Source organism: Armigeres subalbatus, chromosome 3 (genome assembly GCF_024139115.2).
Source record: "Armigeres subalbatus isolate Guangzhou_Male chromosome 3, GZ_Asu_2, whole genome shotgun sequence".
Classification (NCBI taxonomy): domain Eukaryota; kingdom Metazoa; phylum Arthropoda; class Insecta; order Diptera; family Culicidae; genus Armigeres; species Armigeres subalbatus.
The window spans coordinates 30,182,810-30,208,299 of NC_085141.1; the positions used below are offsets into that span (position 1 = coordinate 30,182,810).

Consider the following 25,490-nt stretch of genomic DNA (forward strand, 5'->3'; position numbering starts at 1 on the left):
AGCATCCTGAGTGGGTGCTTCTTTCGTTATTCGCTACAAGTTATAGTTATAACCTTGACCACAGAAAAACATAAGATCTAAATTACAAAATCGGTTGACATATGATCAAGTTTAGAATACTGTTTGGTAACTGAGCCTAATACAGTGACGAAAAAGGAATTTCTCATGTCAAGTCCGCTACTATAAAAACGCTTTCATAGAAGTGGTGCAATTAAATGGAAAGGTACAAACTCATCTTATGACAAGCACTTTTAAGCACTCAGCAACGGCGGCGAAACCTATATAATAAAATATTCTTTCAAAAAAGATGCAATTCTGTAATATGCAAACAAATGTTGCCATATGTAATATTGCGGCCCGCTTCAATAGCTCAAAATTGTTGTGCGGCCCTTGCAGTGTTACCACATTCACAGATTTCTCGGGTACTTATTCAAAAGGACGTATGTGATTTTGTAAACAAAGATTCAAACGTCGATTTGTCCAATCTGATGGCACTCCCACGCAAACCAACACCACCAACAGGTAGCCGAAGCCTCCCCCTATCTGTCTACGGTGATGATTTGCGTGGAAGGGCTCTCAGATCGGACAAATCGACGTTTGAATATTTGTTTACAAAATCACATACGTCCTTTTGAATAAGTACCCGAGATTTGATCATTTGATGATCATTTGGAAATGAGATTTAGAAACTTAAGTTAGTTTACACTGAATACTTACATGAAATCTTCAGATGAGTTGTTTAAACATACAAATTTCCAAAATACCAAATGAACTAAAAATAAATTCGAAAAATTCGCTGACCATTCAGGCTCTACATTCTTATTTAATTTAATTATTTGTTTCTTCTTATTCTATTTTTCTTCATTATATCTAATTTAACATATTGGCCCGCTAGTGGCACTGGTAGTTTTAGAGAAATTTGTTAATTTGATAACCTACCTAACAACAACTATGCGATAAATTTGATAACCTAAGCGACAAGATCACGAATGATCTGGTGATCTGAAATCTGGCAACGAGCCCTCTACCGATTGATAGACTCACCGAAGCGATCTTTGAGGGTCTTAATTTCGGCCAGACGGTGAACCTCTGATGTTCGTGTTCTTGGTGGGGTATTCAGAATCATTCGCAAAAACTTATTCTGAACCTTTTGTAGTGAGCACAACTCTCCCAGACTGGCATGGCGTATTCAAAAACGGGAAGCACTATTTGCTTATACACCGCAAGTTTTTTTATGGTCAATTTTGATCTTCGGTTGATGAGTGGGTACAACGATTTTAACAAAATATTGCATTCAGTAATTGTCTTATCAACCTGCTGCCTGTAAATCAATTTACTATAAACAGATTGAATAGCAAGGACCCGAGGTTTTACATCCGAAAAATGCTTATGCTTTTCATCAAAGTCCAGCTCTTCTTTGAAACCGAACCATTTTATGAGTTTAGTCGCTCAAATTCAGAAAATTTCTGAAATATTTAATATTTCGGTATATAACACTATGGGTCTCCGGGCCTTCTATAAAAAGTTTGTTTTTGGAGCGATCATATAGCCTTAACATATACTTAGTATACGAGAAAGGCAAAAGATAAAAAAGCTAGCAATTAATGTCATCATTATGGATCACCTAAAAACAATTTCAGATCGAATCATGCTTGGAAACAATTTTACATACCCTCATTATTGGTACCTATATTGATTTTCATCTTAAAAATCACTAAAAACCCAGAAAAACACGATAAAACATGAACATTTTTTCATAAACAATTGCGATAAAACTAGAATGTAAATTATGGTGAAGTTTTTACAGCCAGCATTGCTCACAAGTAATCAATATTGATCCAAAAAACCCAGGGCAAGTTAGTATTACTATTTGAGAGTACAAAAACGAAAAATAATGTGGAGATATCTAAAAAATTTGTTTTTGACTTTTGGCCAGGATTTGGGCTGAAATACTCCTTAGTGCGGCGGTAGATTGCCTTTTCAAAAACTTTTAGGAGACTTTTAGGAGAGGTTGGGTCCTTCCCGGGCTTCCGAATGGGGAATATTTTGGCTGATTTCCACGAAGATGGGAAGAAACTAAACCGCAAGCACTGATTGAAGATCAGGGAAAAATGATAAAAAATAATTCGCTCATGTGTTTGAGTTCCAAGTTAAGAATGTTGTCAAAACCTGGAGCCTTCATGTTTTTGGAGGTTTTAATGTAAGTCAATAGTTCGGCAGAAGTGATCATCAAATCCTCCGAAAAGTCGTTGGGAATCTCATGAAGGCTGTTTGCATGCTGGTTAACCACAGCATCATGCAGACTGACAATACTTTTCCCGAGACTGTGCGAGCTTACGAAGTGACAAGACAACCTGTCTCATTAGCCTTCTCAACAGACGTTATCAAGCGATCCTTAGAACCATTGCTGTCTAACGGGATCAACGGTGGAATGGGTCGGGGCTTAGTCATGACCAGAGAACACATTTCATGGAATCAAAAATCCTTTTTTTTATCGATACGAATTATTCAAGGTATTATTCATAAATCTATGCATCGCAATAAAAAAGCACACGTCAGTTGGTTTTACAGTCGCCTCTCCACATCTCGATATTGAAGGGACCATCGAGATAGGGAGATATCGAGGAATGGAACGAAAATTGAAATGGGTACTAGATCCAAAAAAGCTCGTTGCTATGAAAAACGACAACACAACAAATGTCGTTTCCTGTTGTTGATGTATTTGTTATTGTCCTAAGATGGTTTAGTAGCCTCAAAATCTGACCATATCGACATAAGGAGTCATAAGAGTGAATCCTGAACAAAATATAATCAGAACATCGAGATAGGGAGGTTATCGAGATGTAGAAAGCCCAAATGTATGTAGATTGAAGGGACCGAGGAAACCATCGACATAGGGAGAGATATCGAGATATAGAACATCGAGATGTGGAGAGTCGACTGTATTTGCATTCTGAATAGTGAATACTAAAGAGGGCCTTTCGTGTTTCGTACTTTAGATATGACATGCGTGATTTTCAAGCAAATTGATTTGGTTTGGAGCTCTGTCCAATTAAGAAAAGTTTAGGGAGGGAAGATTACTTCACCAACAGGGCATAAGTACGTCATGCTTGCTTGCACAGCAAACATACAACAACATTGCAACTTAATACTTATGCTTGATTTTCATATTATTTCTAAAAGTTATTGATGTCATTGTATATTTGCACTTCGAAAGGATTCACAGATTTAATCTAAGATTTTTTATGCAGATCACAGATTTTTAAAATTTTTTGGCCCAAAAACACAGATGGTTTTTGAAAAATATATGGCAACACTGGGCCCTTGATACTAAACATGCTGGGGACCACTGGCTTAAAGTAAAAAGACGAAAAAGACAGACAGAATCACCGTCTTCGACTAGAGGTCGCACAGACTGAAAACTTAACATCTAGCATGAAACAACGGACAGGACATTTACACTACACCCAGTGGACCAGTGGAGAGCTTTTCGCTTTACAAAAAGTTTTCATCTTACCGGGGCAGGAATCGAACCCACACTCCACAGCAGTGCGTCTAGACGATTGACGTCGCTAACCGCACAGCCAGGAAGCCCGCAGGCCACCATTTGGGGATCATTGGTTTACATAGAAGAGTTATGTACATAAAGTTATTGTCAAAGTCAATGTTTGTGTTTAAACAGGCTCTACTATTGTCAGATTTTCTGGATATGATACACTGCGCGGCGTTTGTAATATTCCCAAATGGGTACTTGCACAAAACTTCACGCGGCGAATGACTGTCGAAAGGTACGGCCGCGCCAAACGATACACCGCAATGCTATTCACCCATAAGAATCAAGTAAACGGGGTGCAAAAAGTGCGGCGGTACCTTTCCTGAAGGGTACGCCGCGAGCAATTTTGAGAAAATCAGGCAATATTAGCTATGTGTGTTGACTAGAGGCCTCTAGTGTTAAACCAACAAACTGAATCAAGGGGGCTCAGCTAACTGACGAATGAAGGGTTCATCGTTGCATAACACCAACAGATCAAATTTCCTTTTTTTGCACAGTTATCAAAGCACCTGTTTAGCAGACGCAGTTTTCTTATGAAAAGTTGCTAAATTTAACACCGAAAACGATGTTGGATTTGGTCAATTTAAAGCGTAGTTTTAAAAAACAATTAAAAACTAAGACTTGTGAGGATAATTTTAGTTGTATGAATAATGAACCTGATATTAAGTTCTTGAAACCTAAATATGTATACCAATTTTCTGTCGGAAGTCGACTCACTTACGATCAAATCAAAATGAAACCCAATGCACACAAACTCAAAATGAAACCCTTACACATTTGCTAATCTAAGAAGTAAGTTTTGTGTCTCAGGTTTTGTGTAAAGATTTATGTCAGTGACTTTAGTTTTTTTCATCCCATGTATGACACAAAATGTATCTGAGCAACTTAGGAACGGTGATATTCCTATATCAAGCAATCATAAGTTTTTTCATGGCATTTTTTTATTGTCGTTTAAACCTAACCGTCAGACTCAATTTCATCGTTCTCCTCTTTCACAAATTCGATCATATCGTTGAATATTAACGGATCTGGATTCCCCCGGTTGCCTTCGACTTTGACCACCGGGGATATATCAATCGGAAACTCGTCAATCTCCTCTCCTATTATGGAACCATCCCTATCCTCGTCCTCAATGTTCTCATCGTCCGTGTCGTATCTGCCCTTCTTGACTGGCTCTCCCTCTGCTGTCTGTTTGAAGCCACGACATTTCTCTTCCAACAATGCCACCCTCTTATCTAACATTTCGACCAAATCCCTGATCTGCGTCACCGTGTGTCTAAGTGCTAAAACTTCATCCTCGAAGCCGAATCCATCCGCCGTCTGAGCCCGTTGGGCAGATACCGATGGATTGGTCCGCTTTCGAGTAGTTTCCTTCTCAATTACTACGAAGTTCTCCAGCAGCTGTTTTGGTGGTTTATCGTACCAATAATCACGCTCCTTTTTAGACGGTTGCTGCAAAATCAGTCGAGCCCACAACTTGAATGCATCGTCCGTCCTAGGAACCAGGTACGCTTGGTGGAGTTTCTGGAGCTTTTTTATGATGTATTGTAACCGCTGTTCCTCCTGGACTTCCTTAGGGACGGCAGGTTTCTTTGCATCCGACGATAAACCAAAAAGCTCCTGTAGGACGTTTTCCCACATGGCTCGGGAATGAATATTAGTAGTGTGGGCATACACTTGCAGGTAGATAACTCGCGTGGCCCACCTCATCAGGATATATTCGTCAACTTGTTCTAAGCGCCAGGTCCGCTTCTGGATGGTGTCCTTAAATTGAATATATACAGACAGATGTTCCTTGATGGGCACTTCATTCTCAAACCAGCACGGATTGTCTGGCTCTGGAAAGTGAATACCTCGCTTCATAAACGGCTGCACGACTTTGAAAACCTCGTCAGTAAACTCCTCGACGGAAGTCGAATGAATAATGACATGCTCCGAAGGGCTCTCGCGCTTTTGACCGTGGAACAACAGTTTGCAAATAGCAAATTCTATCGTGAAACTACGGGGCTCAACTTCGATCGGCTCCGGTGGAGCTTCATTAGGTACTTCGTCAGGAAGGGGAGTGTCACTAAATATGGTTTCGGGGATCAGTTTTTCCACCTTCATTCCGTATATATGATCATTTTCTTCGGATTCATTCATTGCGCGTGCTGAAATCTAAGAACAAATTTTGTAAATAATACTCAACGATTCTTAAGATTTTAATTTTCAAACTATTTCTTTGAATTACGATATAAAACCTGAATCGCCTTGCAGTAGGGGCTATCATGGCAATTCAAAGAATAAGAGGATATTGGTACGAGTCCCACACATGATTTTTTTTATTTGAAAGTTTAAGGACAAGCCTCTCGGAATTCAAATTTGAATCTACCCATAATCTGGGTAGGCTATTACTTTTATTATAAATTGAACAGTGTTTATCAATTGTAATTGTAATTATTTATTTATTTTTAACGATAACCAATTTAACGATACTTTTTATTTTTCATCCCTGTGTTGAACTTAATCCTAGAATTAAAAAAACACATTAATAAAGTTAAAAAAAAAAAAAAAAAAAAAAAAAAAAAAAGATACTTTTTATCGGGTCAATGAAGAAACTGTCTTAAAATATAAGTCTAATAATGCTCGGTATCGAGTCAAGCAAGAAATTTTTCATGACTCTGGCACGTAATTTGGTATAACAAGAGCATCTTTGGTATAATGTTTTATAATTTTAGTTATATTTCTTCCAAGAGCTACAACACATTGCATATATAAAGCGTAAAGTATCATCAGTTATAAATGGCACATGCTTTTTGTACTTGATCAAATGAAAAATCCTTTTAAGGCCTATATTCGAATATCAAATTACTTTGATGTCGATTTAAATGGAATTTGAGGCAAAATAAAACTTTTTTTTTTTATAGCTTTATTAAGGAGACTTGCAGCCCCAGGCTGGCTCGCCTCCGAAAATAAAACTATATATCTATAACTTTCATAAAGTTTCTACTAAAAATGCCTTAATGGCACTTTATACACAGTAGCTATCTTAATTCAAAACAAGCTAAAAGATATTCCACGTTTTTAAGCACTTTTAGCTCCCAGGTTTTTAACATTGCCTACTTTATAATAGAAATATTATATCTGCTAAAGGTTCGTTTGTCTGTGATTCCCCCCAGTGGGTGGTGAAAGAGTATTGTCATGTTTGTTATGCTTTCGATTAAAATTATTCGCGTTGAAAAATTCATAAATAAACGACCGCATTATTGTTTTCTACATTTTCTATTACTTACCCAGCAAGTTTATATGCTAACAATGTCGCTACAATTTAATTCAAGTTCAATTATTTGGCATTCAGTTTGAAAATATTAATCGCGGCTAAACTTTTGCTTCTATAATTTTACACAAAGTTATAAATATGACAGAAGTTGCGATACGATCGCCATCAGGCCACACGGACAGATAAATCAACCCAAACTTTGAGTTCAATATACGCACTATTGAGAATATGGCAGAAAAAATTTACCCAAATTTGGGTAGTTTTCCCTTTTTTTCCCATGATTGCTATCAAAACTAGAGCAAGATGCAAACACCTCACCGAGGTTGCTCAGCCCAATAACCCAAATTTGAGTAAATTCAATATTCTCTATTTTGGGTTGATAAAGGTCCGCTTTGGATAAATTAAACTCAGCTTTGGGTAAGTTGTTTACATGGGATTAAAGGCAAACTACCTATTGTCAGAAAAGCCATTTTACTCAAATTTGGGTTATTGGCCCAAACCACGGTTTTGAGTGCAAACAACCCATTTTTGGGTAGTTTTGGTTTTCAGTGCACACTGTGCCACCAAAGTACTTTTTAATGGGTAAAGAAATACCCATTAAGATGTTAAATTGATAGTTCAACTTAATTCTTTATTTATTGTCTATCCGGAATAAATTTATACCGCCTTTTATACCGAAGTTGGATTTTTCTCCAGATACGGGCAACTTTCCCAACTTCGGAAGTAGTGCGCTGGATTCGCCTAAAGATGCGCTAAACAACGCATCAATTAGTTTGACAAATAAAACTTCGGAAGAAAGTTCGGTTCGGAAGTCCCGACTTCCGAATTCTAACTTGGTGCTACGCCGACAATATTTTTTATTTAAATCTTTATCAGCCTCCCGAATAAAACAATTTTATAAAAAAACAATACATTGTATTGTAACACTACCTTCAGAACAATAAATTTGCTACAGAATCAATCATAGCAATACATTAGAATGTATTGTAACAAACTATTTACTGGATTGTAAACTCGATTGTAAATCTGGGTGGTGCGAATAGAATCGATTTGGGTTTCAAACTGCAACCAAACTTTTCTATTGTATCGGAGCCAAACATTGAAGATTGTGGTTATGTTCATTTTAGATCTCATATTGAGAAGTATTGTTATTATTATAAACTTAGTTTTAATTTTGTATTTTTTGTAACAAATATTTTCACATTATATTTCGAGGGTAAATTATTATGGAATGCAACTAAAAAGCACTCGTTCTGAAATTTCACGAGATTCAGCAGCTGATTGGAGCAGGAATGTATGTAAACTATCGTATAGTCATGTAGAGTCTGTAAAAGTTCTTTATTTTACGACAATAAAATTACTGCAACATGCGGTAGCCATTTACATTTATTTCAACTAGTGACAACTCTACACAAAGACTGGCGGACTATACTATCTATTTGACATAGGGTTATGACAGTTCTGAATAAATATATTTTACACAATAGTAGTATTATTACACGCTTTCTGTTTTATCTTGATTTTTTTTATTTTACTTAAAACTAATGTTGGATTCAGAAGTCGTACACTCGCGACACACTCGCGGGGCCCTCCTTAGCCGTGCGGTAAGACGCACGGCTACAAAGCAAGACCATGCTGAGGGTGGCTGGGTTCGATTCCCGGTGCCGGTCTAGGCAATTTTCGGATTGGAAATTGTCTCGACTTCCCTGGGCATAAAAGTATCATCGTGTTAGCCTCATGATATACGAATGCAAAAATGGTAACTTGGCTTTGAAACCTCGCAGTTAATAACTGTGGAAGTGCTTAATGAACACTAAGCTGCGAGGCGGCTCTGTCCCAGTGTTGGGATGTAATGCCAATAAGAAGAAGAAGAAGAAGAAGAACACTCGCGACTGACTCGGGGTCAGTGGTGTATTTAGGAGCAGGAGAAAGGAAAGGAGAGTTGGTAAAGCTTACGTTGTCCAATCACCATACATTTGCGGTGGTTTGACGACCCGACCGCTACGCGTACGAGTTTCTACTGGTTGATGGAAGTCATTAACAATAACTCGCTCATTCTCCTCATCAGTATTTGATCCATCTGAAGCCGTATCATAAAACGAGGAACTTGAATCAAGTTCTTGGATTTCTCTCAACTCAGGATTATTGTTACCACTTTGCAAATTATTATTCATATGTGTCGTGTACTGTAGAGGAACTGTTGGTGTAGTATTGGGAGGGTTATCATTATTGGCACTCATCACACCATCTTCAAATAGTAAATCACTTGTGTTAATGTCATTATTAGTGGTTTGTGCAATGAACCGACGGTTCCTTCGGAAATGATTGTTAAAATTATCTACGATAATATAGGATCTCTCATTCAATTTTCTAACAATTTTCCCGCCAATCTTTTCCGCTTTTCTTGAACATCACTCGTTGTCCTTCATTTAGAACTGGCAATGGTTTAGCATGTTTTATTTTATTTTATTTTATTTTATTCGTTATATTTATGTAACGTAAGATTGACAATCTTTTTAAATGTTACAATGTGAATGTATACAGAAGGATGCGTAATTCAAATTTTTCACCTGATCTTACAACTGTGCAATTCAAATTTTTCACCTGATCTTACAACTTAACTGTGCAATGTAGGTCTAATTCAAACAATATTGTGTATTCATGTTTAGTGCGCGTCATTCAACTCTAACAGCAGATCTCGTTTAAAGTTCGATATGTTTATAGAGAATTTTAAGATGAGTGGGAGATTATTCCAGACAGTTACCTTTACGAATAACGATCGACTATAATAACTCGGTTGATGCGGAGGAACTAAACAATTTTTAGTTCTTATATTTCTGCATGGTTTTAGTTTTGAGGACAGATAATTAGGTGTACCGGATGAATATATACGAAAAATGTGACAGCAAGATCTGAACTTATAGAATTGTTCGAACGGACAATTTATTAGTGCTCTTTGAAGGTGAGAGACACTTCCGTATCTAGGAATATTAAAAACAAATCTAATGCACGCATTTAGTGCTATGCGCAATTTGTTAAGTGAGCTCGCGGAAGCGTTCAAATAAATGAAATCATTGAAAATAAAATGTGGATAAATTAGTGATTTAAATAACTTCAATTTGGTTGTACAGTTGAGACGCTTGGCAGTAAGAGATAGCTGTTTAATGATACCGTAAATTTTTCCTACTTGAGAGTTTATTTGCGGCTCCCAGTCTAATTTCGAATTGAATATAACACCAAGATTATTAACCTGATTTGTAAATTGGATTGCTTCGTTATTCAAAAATAACTCGGGGATATCAATGGTAGATCGTTGGCGGTTGATTAGAATCGCTTTGGTTTTGGATGTGTTGATAGGGAGAGAGTTATTCTGTGACCACTGAGCTATCTGTTGCAGATCATGGTTTATTAACCTAGCAATTACTTCAATGGAAGTATTCGGTTCTGCACAAAAGTAAATTTGTACGTCGTCTGCGAACATATGCACTGAGCAAAACTGAAGTGCTAAAGGAAGATCATTAATAAATAATGAGAAGAGCAGGGGCCCAATTATTGACCCTTGAGGAACACCAGAGTCAATAGAACGGAAAGTAGAAAAAACATCATTATGAAAAACTGCTTGATATCGGCCTTTAAGATATGTCTTAATTAAGGAAACAGCGGTCTGTGAGAAACCGAAAACAGTTCCAAGCTTATTTAAAAGTTTTCTGTGTGACACACGATCGAATGCTTTAGCAAAATCAATTAATAAAAGTACAGCAATTCCTTTTTTGTCAATCTTCGAAGCAATATCATCATGGACCTTCATTAGTGCTGTCTCAGTACTATGACTTTTACGAAACCCTGATTGGTAAGGGTTTAAGAGATTATTTCTGTTTACATGATCCGATATTTGAGTAGAAATAAGCTTTTCGAATGCTTTTGAAAGAGCATTTAGAAGGCTAATTGGCCTTAGATTTGAGATATTGTTAGATCGAGATTTTTTTTTAATTGGTATAACTTTTACATGTTTCCATGCCTGAGGAAATTTAGAGGTAGTTATTATCGTGTTGAAAAGATGACTGTACAAAGGAAGTGCTAGTGGAAGCATAATTTTGAAAAATTCAATTGGAAGATTATCAAAACCACAGGCATTCGATTTAACGGAATACAGTGCATTAACAATTTCAAAATCTTCAACGCATCTGAAACTAAAGTCACCATAAAAAGAAATGTCATTCGTATTGCTTTCGGCAGCAGAAAAGTTCTCCGAGAAATAATTATTAATTTCGTCGGCAGTTGATTCACAACTAACAGTGTATTGCTTTGCATTAGATATTCCGAGATTTTTCACATTTTTCCACAGCTGTTTACTCGATACATTTGTATTAATTCGTTGATTGTTGTAAATGTTCTTGGCGTTTCTGATTAAACAGGTTACTCTATTTCTAAGAGTTTTAAAAAGTCGGTTGTCTGCTTCCAGATGACTGGATTTCCAATTTCTATATGCTAAATTACGTTCAATTATAGCCTTCTCTATGTCTTCAGTGAATCACGGATTCTTTTAAAACTTGAAAATATTCAAAGTGTCCATCAGCAAATCAGTATCATTAATTGAGAAATAGTGATTCCAGTACAAATCATTAAAAGCAGCTGCTAATCTTTGACTATCAAAAGTTTTGTAATCACGTTGGTAAAACCCAGCTTGGTTTTCGTTTGGCAAAATGTCCAAAACCGCAAGTAACATATCGTGTTTAGAAATACCAGGCATTGAAATTCGATTAACCCTAGTGACAATCTCAGGAGAATGGGTGAAAAAGAGATCTAGTAATGAGCAACCGGATGTGTGGAAGTAAGTAGGCTCGTAGTTGGCACATGAAAAGGATAGGCTACTTAGAACATCTAAAAATCTGGCACTTTTAGATGTACGTTTATTCAAATCAGTATTAAAGTCACCTATAATATGACTTGTATTATATTTGACTTTATATTCTTCAAGATGATTAAATACCAACTCTTTACAGTCGCTATTCGGTGGATTGTAGTAAACTCCGAGAAGGAATTTGTCACGACCAGAGTTTACCTCCAGAAGAAGATATTCAGTGGTAACAGAACCTTCATATTCTGATTGTTTTAAAAGTTTTAAGCATAAGTTTGTTCTGAAGTAGACGCATAATCCTCCGCCATGGCGGTTCCGGTCATTACGAATTATGTTGTAACCATCAATACGAATCATTGCATCATTTATCGTTTCGTTAAGCCATGTTTCAGACATACACACGATGTCTGCTTTACTATCGACAAATACCGACTTCAATTCTTCAAATTTAGAGAACCCTCGAGCACACAAACTTTGAACATTGATATGACATATGTTCAAATGATCTGTCCTAAAAATAGAATTCAACACCGCTCTAGATATGATACTATTCGAAGGGGTATTGCTATTCGGCCTGTTATCCATAATCAGATAGTACTACACCATCGAAAAATAAACGAGAACCAAACCGAGAGTCGAATGAAGACGCACTTAATACTATGGCACAGCAACAGTTAAATCTAAATACTATGAAAAACAACACGTATGGCATTAACATCTGGTTTGGTGGTCATCCTCTAACGGGAGGATGTCAAATGGGTTGTCGAAACAACACTTACAGCAACAATAGCATGGCCCAATGCCATATCATACAATTGAGAAACACTGAAGTCCATTGACAGCAAGATGCTGAAAACACCAGACAAACGGCAGCAAGCAATCCAGAGGGTCCAACAGAAAATCGATGGTGACAGACGAACTTGCGGCAATTCACAGAAAAATGTAGAGAACGCGAATCCAATAACAGCAACGGCAACCCAAACGTCAAAATCAGCAACAGCATCAGTCCAACAGCAGCAACAGCAACCCAAATGGTCGAACAAGAGGTTCAGCAGTGGTACAGCAACAGCATCAACGATAATGGGTAACCATTGATATGGTAGACTTTCAGGAAGGAACAATCAAGGGAAGCATGAGGATGGGTTGCACAGGAGATGTTGGTCAGGATGTATAGAAATTATCAAGGAGAGGAAAATAATACATAATACAACTTTCATGGGAAAATAGGAAAGGCGTGATGGGAAAAGTAGGAAGGAAAGAGAAGCTTAAGCGGAAGGGTTTAGCTTTTCCAGAAGTGATTGCTTGGAGTAACATGGAACAGCAGAATTATGTTCTCCAATTTTCACGAATATTACGCCATCCCTCAGGAATACTTTTTGTATGCGGCCAGCTTTTTCCAACTTTTTTGCAAACTTTCTTATGTTCCATTGTCTATTGGATAACACCTCATTGATGAAAATCCGACTACCACTATCATGACGATTGTCCTTGGTGTATCCAATGTCAGCCAGGCTAAGAGATAGCTTTGATAGATAGCGACGGAAGAAGTGTTTCCTGCTGCTACTGAGCGCGAAACGGCAGACGATTGAAGATGTCATAGGTATGGAATTCAGCTTACGAGGACGTTGCAGCTCAACAATTGGAACATCCTTGTTTCCATATCCCAGATGATTGGCGATGTTTAGAAAGATTGCAGTCAAATCTTCATCCACGTAGTGAGGGATACCAGTTATAATTAACTCTTTGGCTTTGTTTACACTTCGTCGTTTATCATCGAGCACAGCAGCATCCGAACGTATTTCATCCACGCTTTGTATTAGTGAATTCACTTTGCAGATACAGTCGCTCCGAAGTAAAGATATTCGTGTTTCAATACAGCTAATGCGCTTATCCAAATCCTTCATGTATTTGTCGATTTTGGATGAAATGACTACATGAATTTGATCAAACATCTGATGCATTGCTTCACACACATTATTCGGGTTGAAGGTATTCTTTTCCATCTTGAAGTTAGCAGAACCATGCATATATGTGTACACTGTACTAGACATCAACAGCTACCAACGTGTAAGTCCGTTTGATGAAACTACTGAAGGGCGCAAAGCGGTGATGGCAATCAGATTTCGAAAAAACTGATGTTTGGCTTGTAGATCATACACAGCTTATATACGCGTAACTTCGGGTGCCACGGGTATAACAATTTATTGTTTCGCGACTTCACTTGGCCGATAGTTTTAAGCTATTGCATAGCACTTAGATAGCAAACCGAAAGATGCGGACCACTTAACTATGATCAACAACAACACATCCCTTCAAAAACGTGATGGTCAAAGTATTTCTTCTGGGTGCTTCGTTTCTTATCAATGAGATTCTTCACCAATGTTGTGTCGATATCTCTATATTGTAACAAAGTGGGATTTATTGGCAGTTTGGTCTTCAACAAACGACCAAAAAATATTTGGGAAGGAGACATTTTCATGCTGGCAACAGGAGTATTATTATACTCTAACAGCCGATACTGAAACATGGACAACTCTCCTACTTCAAGGCAACGCTTTAGCAAGTTCTTCGATATGGCCACGCCTTTTTCAGCCAACCCATTACTTTGGGGATGTCTCGGACTTGAAAACACAAAGCGAATATTACATTCATCTGCATACCTATCACATTGCTCGGAATTGAATGGAACATTGTCACATCTGATCTCCGTGGGGTAACCATAGCGACAGAAGATATTTTCGAGCGCCCTAATAACCTGAGCAGCAGATTTATCCTTCAACATTTCGGTGCAAAGTAATCCAGAGTAAGCATCAATCAAAGAAAGATAATTATCACCCCCATACTCAAAAATATCTACCGAGACTTTGTGGAATGGGTAATCAGGCCGACTGTCTTGAAGCAAAGGCTCTTTTTGATTGTTTCGTTTGAAACTCTCACATGTTTTGCAGTCTTTGACAGTTTCAATGATATCGTTAGTCATACCTGGCCAATAGACGTGGATGCGAGCACGTGCGAGTGTTTTTTCTATTCCCATATGTGGAGCATGTAACCACCGACACATATTATGTTGTAACTGTAGATGTACTGGCAACACGGCCACATCACATTAGAAACATAATTAAACTCTTTTGAAGTTAAAATTACTTAACAGTGTATTTTTTGATTTTTCATATCCCCCAACCCTACTCTGTAACTTTCTCTCAATAAGTACAGTTCTAATAAAGAGACGTGTTCGATACAAGCTCCGCGTTGTAGTCGGCTTTTATTTCCTGGTTCCAAGAATCCATTCCGTATCCGTTCGTTTCGAGTCTGCCTGGTTCCTCCAAAAGGTTATGGTCCCAGCGCGGCGGAATCGCGTGTGTTTGTTTGGAAAGTGTTTAGTTTTTCGGTCGGTGTTTGTTTTTTTTCCGCGGCTGATTTTTTTTTGCCAAGCTTAAAAATGAGTGAAAAAGTGGTGTCGTTCGCAAAGTTGAATGCTTCCAACTATGAGAATTGGAGCTTCAAAATGAAGCTGCTGATGATCAAGGATAATTGTTGGGAGGCCATCGACAAAGCGGAGCCGGAACCCGTTACTTCGGCGTGGACAGCGAAAAATCAACTGGCCATGGCAAATGTCGGATTAGCGGTTGAGGATAGTCAGCTTATTCACATCCGGAAGGCCAAAACCGCCAAGGAAGCGTGGGAGAACTTGGAAAAAGTTCATGTGAAAAAGTCTCTCAGCACGAAAGTGTCTCTTATGCGGAAGATTTGCCGTCTCCGGCTGGAGCATAACGGTGATATGGAGGCACACATTGCGACGTTGTCAGATTTGGTGGAAAAATTGAATGCGTTGCAAAAGGATGCTGTTTTGGATGATCAGTGGCTGGTGGCAATCTTGTTTAGTAGTTTGCCTGAAGATTATGAAGTGTTAGTGACGGCTTTGGAAGCAAGGCCAGATGCGGATTTGACCTTCGACCTTGTGAAAGGCAAATTAATTGACGAGTGGTTGAAGAAATCTAATCGCGCGGACAGTGACAGAGGTATTGAGTCAGCTTTGCATGCTTCGGCCGGCAGAGAAGAGGTTATGTGTTACTTTTGTAAAAAGCCGGGCCACAAGAAAGCAAGCTGTGAAAAGTGGAAAAAATGGAAGGAGAATAAGAAGAAGAATATGGCAAAGGAAGTCAAATCTGGCAATAAGGCGAACAGTGTGGTGCAAAACGAAATCGAATCGAATGATTGGGCGTTCGCGGCCTGTGAACTAGTTTCGGGCTTATGGATTTTGGATTCCGGTGCGACGTGCCACATTGCGAACAGTCGTGATTTTTTCGAATCATTTGATGACAGTGTCCGCGAAGATGTGAGTGTCGCGAACGGGACGAAAGTGAGATCCGTCGGAAAAGGATCTGGAAAGTTGATAACCGTTGACAATGCGAATAACCGTCGTGTGATCACAGTTGATGATGTTTTGCTGGTGCCAGAAATGAAAGCAAACTTGCCATCAGTAAAGCGATTGGTTAGCAAGGGGTACGAAGTGAACTTTGATGCGAAAGGTGCGACTATCAGTCGAAACGGGACTGTTGGTGTTATGGCTGAGCTGTCGAACAATTTGTTTGTACTGAAACTGCTGAATGAAAGTGTGTCGTTGGTGGCTCAGACCACTGAGTGCGTTCATGAATGGCATAATAAACTGGGGCACAGGGACACTGATGCAGTGAAGAAGCTTCCGTTAGTGGTATCTGGGATGAAGATTAACGAGTGTAGTTGTTCTAATGAATGTGAAGTGTGTATTCGTGGAAAAATGCATCGTGTACCGTTCCCGAAGGCGTCGATCAGCAAGTCGTTGTGCGTCATGGACCTAATCCACACGGATATTTGCGGTCCGATGCGGACAGCAACGTTGAGCGGGCGGCGTTACTTCCTAACTTTCATAGATGACTTCAGCAAATATACAGTTGTCTATATCCTGAAGCAGAAGTCGGAGACGCTTGACAAGCTACGTGAGTATGTGGAAATGGTAACAACCAAGTTTGGAAAGAAGCCAAAGATACTACGATCGGATAACGGCGGTGAGTACACGGGGAAAGATTTTAAGCGTTTTTTGAAACAAAATGGTATTGTTGGTCAGTTCACCGCGCCGTATTCGCCGCAACAAAACGGCACTGCGGAGCGTAAGAATCGGTATTTAGTTGAAATGGCTCGCTGTATGTTGATCCAGGCGAAGCTTGATGACCGGTTCTGGGGTGAAGCCATTGTAACGGCGAATTATCTTCAAAATCGCCTCTCTTCCCGAGCAATCCCAGTGACGCCTTATGAACGTTGGCATGGAGTAAAACCAAACCTCGGTCATGTTCACCCATTTGGCGTTGATGTGTACTGTCATATACCAGGAGTAAAGCGGGGCAAGCTAGATGAGAAGGCCAGAAAACTTAAGTTTATGGGTTATAGCGAAGTATCAAAGGCATATCGTTTGATTGATGTTAAGACTGGCAGGGTTACAATTAGTCGAGACGTAAAATTTTTGCGAAGTTTCGATGCTGTGCCTAGCGCAATAAATCAATCAACGTGTAGCGAAGTGACAGTTTCCATAACAAATGAAAGGATGGCCAACAATCCGGTGGCTTTAGAGCCATGCGATGCTGCTCCAGTGGATCCAGAGGAGGATGAAATCTGGGAGGATGCTACGCTGGCTGCCGAAGACGATATGCTGAGAAGGTCAACCAGGTCTACAAAGGGTCAACTGCCGGCCCGATATGCTTGCTCTGCGGAAGCTGTGATTCAGGAGGAGCCCAGATCCGTGAAGGAGGCGCTGTCAGGACCAGATAGCAATAACTGGAAGAAAGCGATGCTGGATGAACTGGAATCGATCAAGAGCAATGATGCCTGGGAGTTGGTAGATGTCCCACCTAACAAGCGTGTACTAGGATGCAAGTGGATTTTCAAACTCAAACGCACCGCTGATGAGAAGATCGTTCGTTTCAAGGCCCGACTCGTAGCGCAAGGCTACAACCAGCAGTATGGGAGCGAATATGACGAGGTCTTTGCCCCCGTTGTTCGTCAGACCACCTTCAGGACTCTCATGTCTGTTGCGGCAAAAAGAAGGATGGTTGTACGTCAGTATGACATTACGACGGCATTTTGAATGGCGACCTTGAGGAGGAGTTGTTCATGCGCCAGCCTCCAGGGTGCGCTGTCAAGGGTGCCGAAGGCAAGGTCTGCCGTTTAAAGCGTAGTCTTTATGGTTTGAAACAAAGCGCTCGTTCATGGAACATCAAGCTTCATCATGTACTGGAAGGTGATGGTTTTAAGAGGAGCGAAGCAGATCCGTGTCTGTATAGCAAGGTAGTGAACGGAAAACGCTGCTATATTCTTGTGTACGTTGATGATTTGATCATCGCTAGCGAAGAAGAAGCAATCATCACATCGGTTGAAAGCACACTAGCTCGTAACTTTGAGATCGTCAGTTTGGGGGAAGTTCGTAATTATGTTGGCATCGAAGTAGATCGTGATAGTGACGGTGATTTTCACATCTCGCAACGCAATTACATCGCGGATATTGTGAAATCAACAGGACTACAGGATGCCAAATCATCTGCGATTCCCATTGATGTTGGTTACTACAAGTTGGATACCGAGGATGAACTTTTGCAAGATAAGTCGGAGTATCAAAAGCTGATCGGAAAATTGTTATTCGTTGCTGTTAATAGTCGGCCTGATATTGCAGCACCTATTTCGATTCTGAGCCGAAAACTTTCGAATCCGACGCAACGTGACTGGAACGAATTACGAAGAATTGTGCGCTACTTGAAGGGTTCAATAAACCTTAAGCTAAGATTAAGCTGTCGTGGTGATGAATCTGGTTTAGTGGGTCACGCTGATGCAGATTGGGCGGAATGTCGGACGGATCGTAAATCTAACAGTGGATTCCTGTTCAAATTCTGTGGCGGCACCATATCATGGACATGTCGCAAACAGAGCTGTGTGTCCTTATCAACTGCGGAGGCCGAGTTCGTCGCCTTGTCAGAGGCATCTCAAGAAGCGATCTGGCTTCAGCGACTTCTACGCGATTTAGGTGAAGATATCCAAACTGTTCAGCTGTTCGAAGACAACCAGTCTTGTTTGAAAATGTTGCAGTCTGAAAAGTTTAGCAACAGAACCAAACACATCGATACGAGATACAATTTTATTAAGGATTTATGTCAATCTAAAGCGATCAAGTATTTGTACTGCCCAACGGAGATAATGGTAGCCGATCTGCTCACCAAGCCGGTGGCTCGTATTCGTATTGGTCAACTTCGACGACTAAGTGGATTGGAGGACTAAAATGCCGATGTTGAGGAGGAGTGTAGATGTACTGGCAACACGGCCACATCACATTAGAAACATAATTAAACTCTTTTGTTGTTAAAATTACTTAACAGTGTATTTTTTGATTTTTCATATCCCCCAACCCTACTCTGTAACTTTCTCTCAATAAGTACAGTTCTAATAAAGAGACGTGTTCGATACAAGCTCCGCGTTGTAGTCGGCTTTTATTTCCTGGTTCCAAGAATCCATTCCGTATCCGTTCGTTTCGAGTCTGCCTGGTTCCTCCAAAAGTAACTCTGATGGTATAACTAAACGATGGTTTTTGAAAAGAAGACCCTGTTCAAAGTGAAGCTCACCCTTTACCTTATAAAATTGCTGAGACAAATCGTCTAGTTTATGGTATGATGGCCAGCCGTCTTGGACGTATTTGCAAATTCGGCTATATCTTTCGTCATTTCGAGTTGCTTCTACACAAGCCTTGTAATTCTCCTCGGACATGCAAATACGTTTTGTAACAGTGTGGATCAACCCAGCCAAGTTCAAATCATCTTCGACAGGATCATCTAATGGAGCTCTAGAAAGACAATCCGCAACCAACATGTTTTTTCCAGGGGTGTAGACAATCGACAAACCCGGATATTTGAGCAAAAACATAAACATGCGTTGCAAGCGCGCCGTCACACTGTCTATATCACGATTTATTAATGTAGCTAGCGGTTTATGGTCAGATTGAACCTCAAAGTCCCGTCCGTAGAGAAAATAGTGGAACCGTTCACAAGCAAACACAATCGCCAAAAGCTCCTTCTCTATCTGAGCCCACTTCGCTTCACTTTTGGTCAGACAACGAGATGCATATGCTACAGGTTGTCCATTTTGCAGTAACACACTCCCAATCCCGTCTTTGGAACTGTCTGTTTGTATGACCACTGGTTCCTTAGGGTCATAGATAGTCAGTACCGGACTCGTAGAAATCACCTGTAATAAACTATTCAGTTCTTCATCATGAGCGGAAGTCCACTGCCATACTACATCCTTTCTTGACACCTCTCGCATAAGAGCCGTCTTTTTTGAAAGATTGGGAATGAACCGTGACAAGTATTTGAACATTCCTAAAAGTCTCAGTACCTCAGTTTTATTAGTGGGTGTTTTTATTTCTGTAATTGCGCGAATGTATTTGTCGTCGGGACGAATAGTACCATTTGAAATAACATGCCCCATTAACTTGATCTCTGAGCATCGATATTGAATCTTACTGTCATTGAAACGAATATTATGCTTCGAAGCTCTTTCCAAAACTATTCGTAAGGTCCTATCATGTTCCTCATTATCTCTGCCAGCAATGGTAAGATCATCGAAGTAGACTTCAACCCCAGGGATATCTCCAAAGATTTGCACCATTTTCTTCTGGAACATTTCTGGCGCACTGTTAATACCAAACGGTACCCTGTTCCATTTATACCGGCCGAAGGGGGTCATAAAGGTTGTTAAGTCTGAGCTTTGAGAGTCGAGTTCCATGTGCCAGAATCCATTTCTTAGATCAAGAACAGAGAACACTTTCTTATTAGACAACGTACACATAATGTCCTCAATTTTAGGAATCAAGAAATGTTCCCTTTTTATGCAAGCGTTGAGTGGCTTAGGATCCAAGCAAATCCTCAGTGAACCATTGGGCTTTTCTACTATTTGAATGTTATTAACCCAATCAGTAGGATAATCCACCGGCGAAATAATACCTTCAACAACCATCTCATTCAACTGATCTTTGAGCCTATCTTGCAAGCTTAAAGGAATTCTTTTCTTGTAATGCAATGCGGGGGTCGAACCTTCTTTTAAAACAATTGAACAGGTTCCAGGACACTTGCCAAGACCATCGAAAAGATTTCTAAACATAGAGAGAAATGTATTTACGTCAGGTGGCAAATTACCCTCCACGCATACGGAGTAAGTACGTTTAAGAAGACCAAGCGCAACACAAGATTCCAAACCCAGGAGTGGCTCAAAATCATTATCCACAACTAGAAAAGTGAGAGAATGTCTTTCTTCACTGTCTTTGTCTATGCAAATTAGTGACACCTGACCGTGAACTTTGATTTCGTTAGAGCTGTAGTCCAATACACGATATTGCTTAAATTTAGAAATTCCAATTTTTAATTTTGTAATTAGATTCAACGGCATACAGTTTATATCAGATCCAGTATCAAGTTTAAAGGTAACAGGATAATCCTGAATGAGGAAAGTTTTCATCCATCTCACACGCGCTACAACTCTGTCATTCAGACTTCTGTAATGATAAATGTGCGATAACCCTGTCAATTCAGCACTGTCATCCTGTTCTACATTCAACAATTTACCTGAGTCACGCCAGTCAATTGATCGGATGTAACAATAATCATCAAAAGCGTCGATAACGTCATTCAATGTTCGCCCACCACCTGCAGGTATTCCTCCACCTACGCCACCACCAGCTCCACCAACAGCAGCACCAGCCACAGCTCCACCAACAGCAGCACCAGCCACAGCTCCAGCAGCAACTTGTCCTCCACCAGCACCAAACATTCCGTTTAGGGTTCCATCGTTCGGAAATAGCGTGTTGAATATTTCAACTCCTCGCTGTCCAATCAACCACAGGAATGTGGCAATTTTGCTTTGTTCCGGGTCACCATCCTTTTTGTTCGCGATCATGTAGATCAAAAACGTTTGCTTCCACTTCGGCCACTCGGCCGCCAAATTGGAACAGTCCAATGGATTGGGCAAACGCAGTTCCATTGACGCCATATTGTTGCGTTTCTCTGAGTTTGTTTTTTTTTCACTTTTACTCCGTCGAAACAGATCTTGTTCACTATCTTCGACGACGACACGCTTTAACGGAAACGATAACTTCGAATTCCGACGACTTGGAAAATTAATTCCACTTCCGACACCATGTAAAAGTTCTTTATTTTACGACAATAAAATTACTGCAACATGCGGTAGCCATTTACATTTATTTCAACTAGTGACAACTCTACACAAAGACTGGCGGACTATACTATCTATTTGACATAGGGTTATGACAGTTCTGAATAAATATATTTTACACAATAGTAGTATTATTACAGAGTCTTGCTCATTTGTGCGCCCTCGTACAGCATGGAAAGAGAAATTCGAAGAGCGGGAAATGTTTGACAGCCAAGTAACTGCAAAATAATTTTGCTATTGGAAATGATTTCAAAATATTTCTCTACTTGCTTGAGAGCAGAAAAGCGGCTCTATCCGCAGCACCCAGTTGTAATGGGCCAAACACAATTAATACGTTTGCGTGCGTAACGTATTAATTGTGTTTGGCCCATAAATGAAGTTTTCACGATAAAATATACACTGCTAAAAAGTTTACACATAAAAGACTTTAAAGTATGCTCCCTGGTATGCTCTTTTGAATACAGTAGCCGTATAATAACTGCAAAATGTTTACTTTTCAGTTAACGAATGCCGTTCGATAACTGCAACGCAACTAGACGTCAAACGGTTGTCAATCGACGTCAGATGCAATAAAAGTGCATCTAAATGTGCAGCGCAATGCAACTGTCATTGAGTTTGACATCAGTTTGAAGTTTAGCGGTCCGATAACTGCAAAACTGTTGCAACTATCGAATTGCAGCTAAAAAGCATTGCAGTTAAATGACTTGCAGTTATCGAACGTCTACTGTATAAAGTATTCAAATATGACTTCAAAGCACAGTATCCCCCCGCTTATCCGGATCTTGCTAATCCGACGACTCGTATTTCCGGATCTCGTTAATTCGGAATTTTCCGGATTAAAAGGTATCAACACCCATTTAAACACATTATGCTGTCAGTTTCCAAATTTGTTCTGGGATTTTGTTTTAATTCATTTGTATGGACTTGAGAGAAACCTCGATAGTCCGGCCATACATTTGCCGGATCAGCGAGGGCATACTGTACGCTCTTTCGTGGGAGAATGTGACTAAACACAAAAAGGAATAAATATTATGCACAATTATGACTATGTTTTATTCACAAATGATTAACTTTCATGCATAAAAATAGGAAAAATGTGTATTTAAAACTTACGCCTTTTATGCATCACATTTTACTCTTTTTGTGGGTATAGTCCCATTCTCCCGCAAAAGAGCATACTTTCAGTTTTGCGTGTACGGGTTGTTTTGGTCGCAGCTCATTTCTTTTCACTGAATCGTACGCTGCTTTGAAATCAATGAACAGATGGTGAGTCTGCAAGTTGTACTCCCGGAATTTATCAAGGATCATCCACAGGCTAAACATCTGATCCGTCGTTGATCGGGCCTCACGAAAACCTGCCTGATATTCGCCGACGAAGGACTCTTCAAGCGGTCTCAGTCTGTTAAACAGAATACGCGACAGGATTTTGTACGGCGTTCAGAAGGGTGATCACTCTGTTATTGGCACACTCTAGTCTGTGCCCTTTCTTATAGATTGGGCATATGAGGCCATCCAACCAGCCGGTAGGCAGTTCTTTGTCCTCCCATATTTTCTGGATAATGTGGTGGATTGATTGATGCAGCGGCTCACTTCCGTGAGAAGCTCAACCGGGATCTCGTCCTTCCCAGCAGCTTTAATGTTTTTTAGCTCGTTTAGAGCCTTCTTAACCTCGTCCAGTGTTGGTGGTTCCACAGCTTGACCGTCGCCGACTATGTCCATCCTGCTCCTTAATACACCTTCATTTTCACCGTTCAACAATAATCTTCGAAGTGCTCCTTCCACCTGGATGCCATCATAGTCTTGCTTATCAGAAAATTCCCCTCTCAGTTGCCTAAAACCTCCGCATATCGTTTCTATCCATGTTCTCCTGCGCTTCAGCTAGCACACTCTCTTCGTGTTGCCTTTTTTATGCGGTGGATTCGTTTCTCTTCTGTCCTTGATGAACTTTACCGCTCTCTGTTGGAACTGGTACGAGCCACTAGCAATCGACTCCTGGCAATATTTTATTCGTAAGTCACTCGCTGGCACTCCCCATCAAACCAACCTTTTCGTTGGCGTCGCTGTGCGGTGCCTAATACTTTCTGCGCTGTTGTAGTCACAGCTTCGTGGATATTTTCCCACAATCTGTTGACTGTCGCCAGATCCGGTGGCATCTCCTATCCGCTTGTTCAGCTTTTGGTGGTACTGTTCAACAACTCCTTCAACTGACAGGCGTTGGATATTGCAACGCATCGTTCTGTTGTTTCGTGAATTCGTGACGGTGGAAAGTTGCGCCCTAATTTTTACAACTACAAGATAGTGATCCGAGTCGATGTTCGGACCTCTGAAGGACCATACATCTATAACATCCGAGAAATGTCGTCCGTCGACCAGCACGTGGTCTATCTGTGAGCAAGTGTCTCCACTCGGATGTTGCCAGATGTGTTTGCGGATATTCTTACGTGCGAAGTAGGTACTGCTGATTGCCATCCCTCTAGCAGCAGCAAAGGTTACAAGTCGCAGACCATTATCGTTGGTAGCGGAATGAAGGCTTTCCGTACCGCATAATAAAAAACAACATGTTATATGGTCAGAATCATTATTACGATGTAAGATATAGCTTCACGGTTTACGTTGCGGTTATCGAATACTTTTCGATCGATTCAACCATAACTGCTCGACATCATCACTAAATGTCAACATATAACATGCTGTCTCTAAAATGTTCTTTATTTCCTGCATTATATGTCAACATTTTATCATACTGTTGAGCGAAAGTTTTGCACGCGAAAACAGACGATTTTTTATGGTGACATAACTTAACAACCCATTCAACATATTTTTATTTGTCAAATAACCGTACCACAAACTGTTAAAACTTTATATGAGATTGTTCATTTACAGTTGTCAACAGTAAAGGATACTGTTATCGACCGTACGGGAAAATATCCATGTACAGTTTGTAATTATGCGGGGTACCAGGGCGAAAGAAACTTTCTCTTCCGATCTGCGCATTTGCATCCCCGATGACAATCTTTACATCGTGTGATGGGCACTCTCCGTAGGCCTTATCAAGGCTCTCATAGAACTCATCATTCACGTCATCAGGCTTTTCGTTCGTGGGGCATAGATGCTGATCAGGCTATAGTTGAAGAATTTGCCCTTCATTCTCAACACGCAAATGCGGTCGCTTATCGGCTTCCACCGGATAACACGCTTCATCTGCTTTCCGATCACCATGCAGCCAACTCCTCGTTCTGCTCTGTCATCACCACTATAGTAGATGTGGTACTTGAATGTGTTCGCTATGGGATCCACCGCCCGGAATTCACGTTCTCCAGTTCTGGGCCACCATATTTCTTAGATGACTGCCAGACTCACGCCGACCTTCTGCAGCTCACGAGCCAGGAGCCTAACACTTGCGGGTTCATTCAAAGTTCTCACGTTCCAAGATCCGACTTTCCAATTGTTGTTCTTTATTCGTTGCCGGGTCTGTTGCCGTTGAATCAATCCGTTTGCTCTACTTTTGCCTTTCTTGGTAGCTGTAGAATCTTCGGTAGGCTACCTTACCAGGGTTGCACTACCTACATCGCGTTGAA

At 40.1% G+C, this 25,490-nt stretch overlaps 2 protein-coding genes across 2 annotated transcripts; both read right to left on the bottom strand.

Annotated features, from left to right (window-relative positions):
• Nucleotides 1-4,476: 4,476 nt before the first annotated feature.
• LOC134227321 (uncharacterized) lies at nucleotides 4,477-6,973 on the bottom strand. The gene is made up of 2 exons (XM_062708709.1): nucleotides 6,826-6,973; nucleotides 4,477-5,710 (listed from the first exon to the last, which is right to left on the bottom strand). The coding sequence occupies exon 2, from the start codon at nucleotides 5,693-5,695 to the stop codon at nucleotides 4,511-4,513; it is 1,185 nt and encodes a 394-aa protein (XP_062564693.1). The 5' UTR covers nucleotides 5,696-5,710; nucleotides 6,826-6,973; the 3' UTR covers nucleotides 4,477-4,510.
• A 13,960-nt stretch (nucleotides 6,974-20,933) lies between these two features.
• On the bottom strand, nucleotides 20,934-21,969 carry LOC134224654 (uncharacterized). Its single transcript, XM_062704136.1, has 2 exons — nucleotides 21,306-21,969; nucleotides 20,934-21,235 (listed from the first exon to the last, which is right to left on the bottom strand). Exons 1-2 carry the CDS (start codon nucleotides 21,727-21,729, stop codon nucleotides 21,228-21,230), a joined length of 432 nt encoding a protein of 143 aa, XP_062560120.1. The 5' UTR covers nucleotides 21,730-21,969; the 3' UTR covers nucleotides 20,934-21,227.
• Nucleotides 21,970-25,490: the final 3,521 nt, after the last annotated feature.

Excerpts from the sequence above, each read along its gene's own strand:
- LOC134227321 (XM_062708709.1), bottom strand. The coding sequence starts at position 5,695 with ATGAATGAATCCGAAGAAAATGATCATATATACGGAATGAAGGTGGAA.
- LOC134224654 (XM_062704136.1), bottom strand. The coding sequence starts at position 21,729 with ATGGCGTCAATGGAACTGCGTTTGCCCAATCCATTGGACTGTTCCAAT.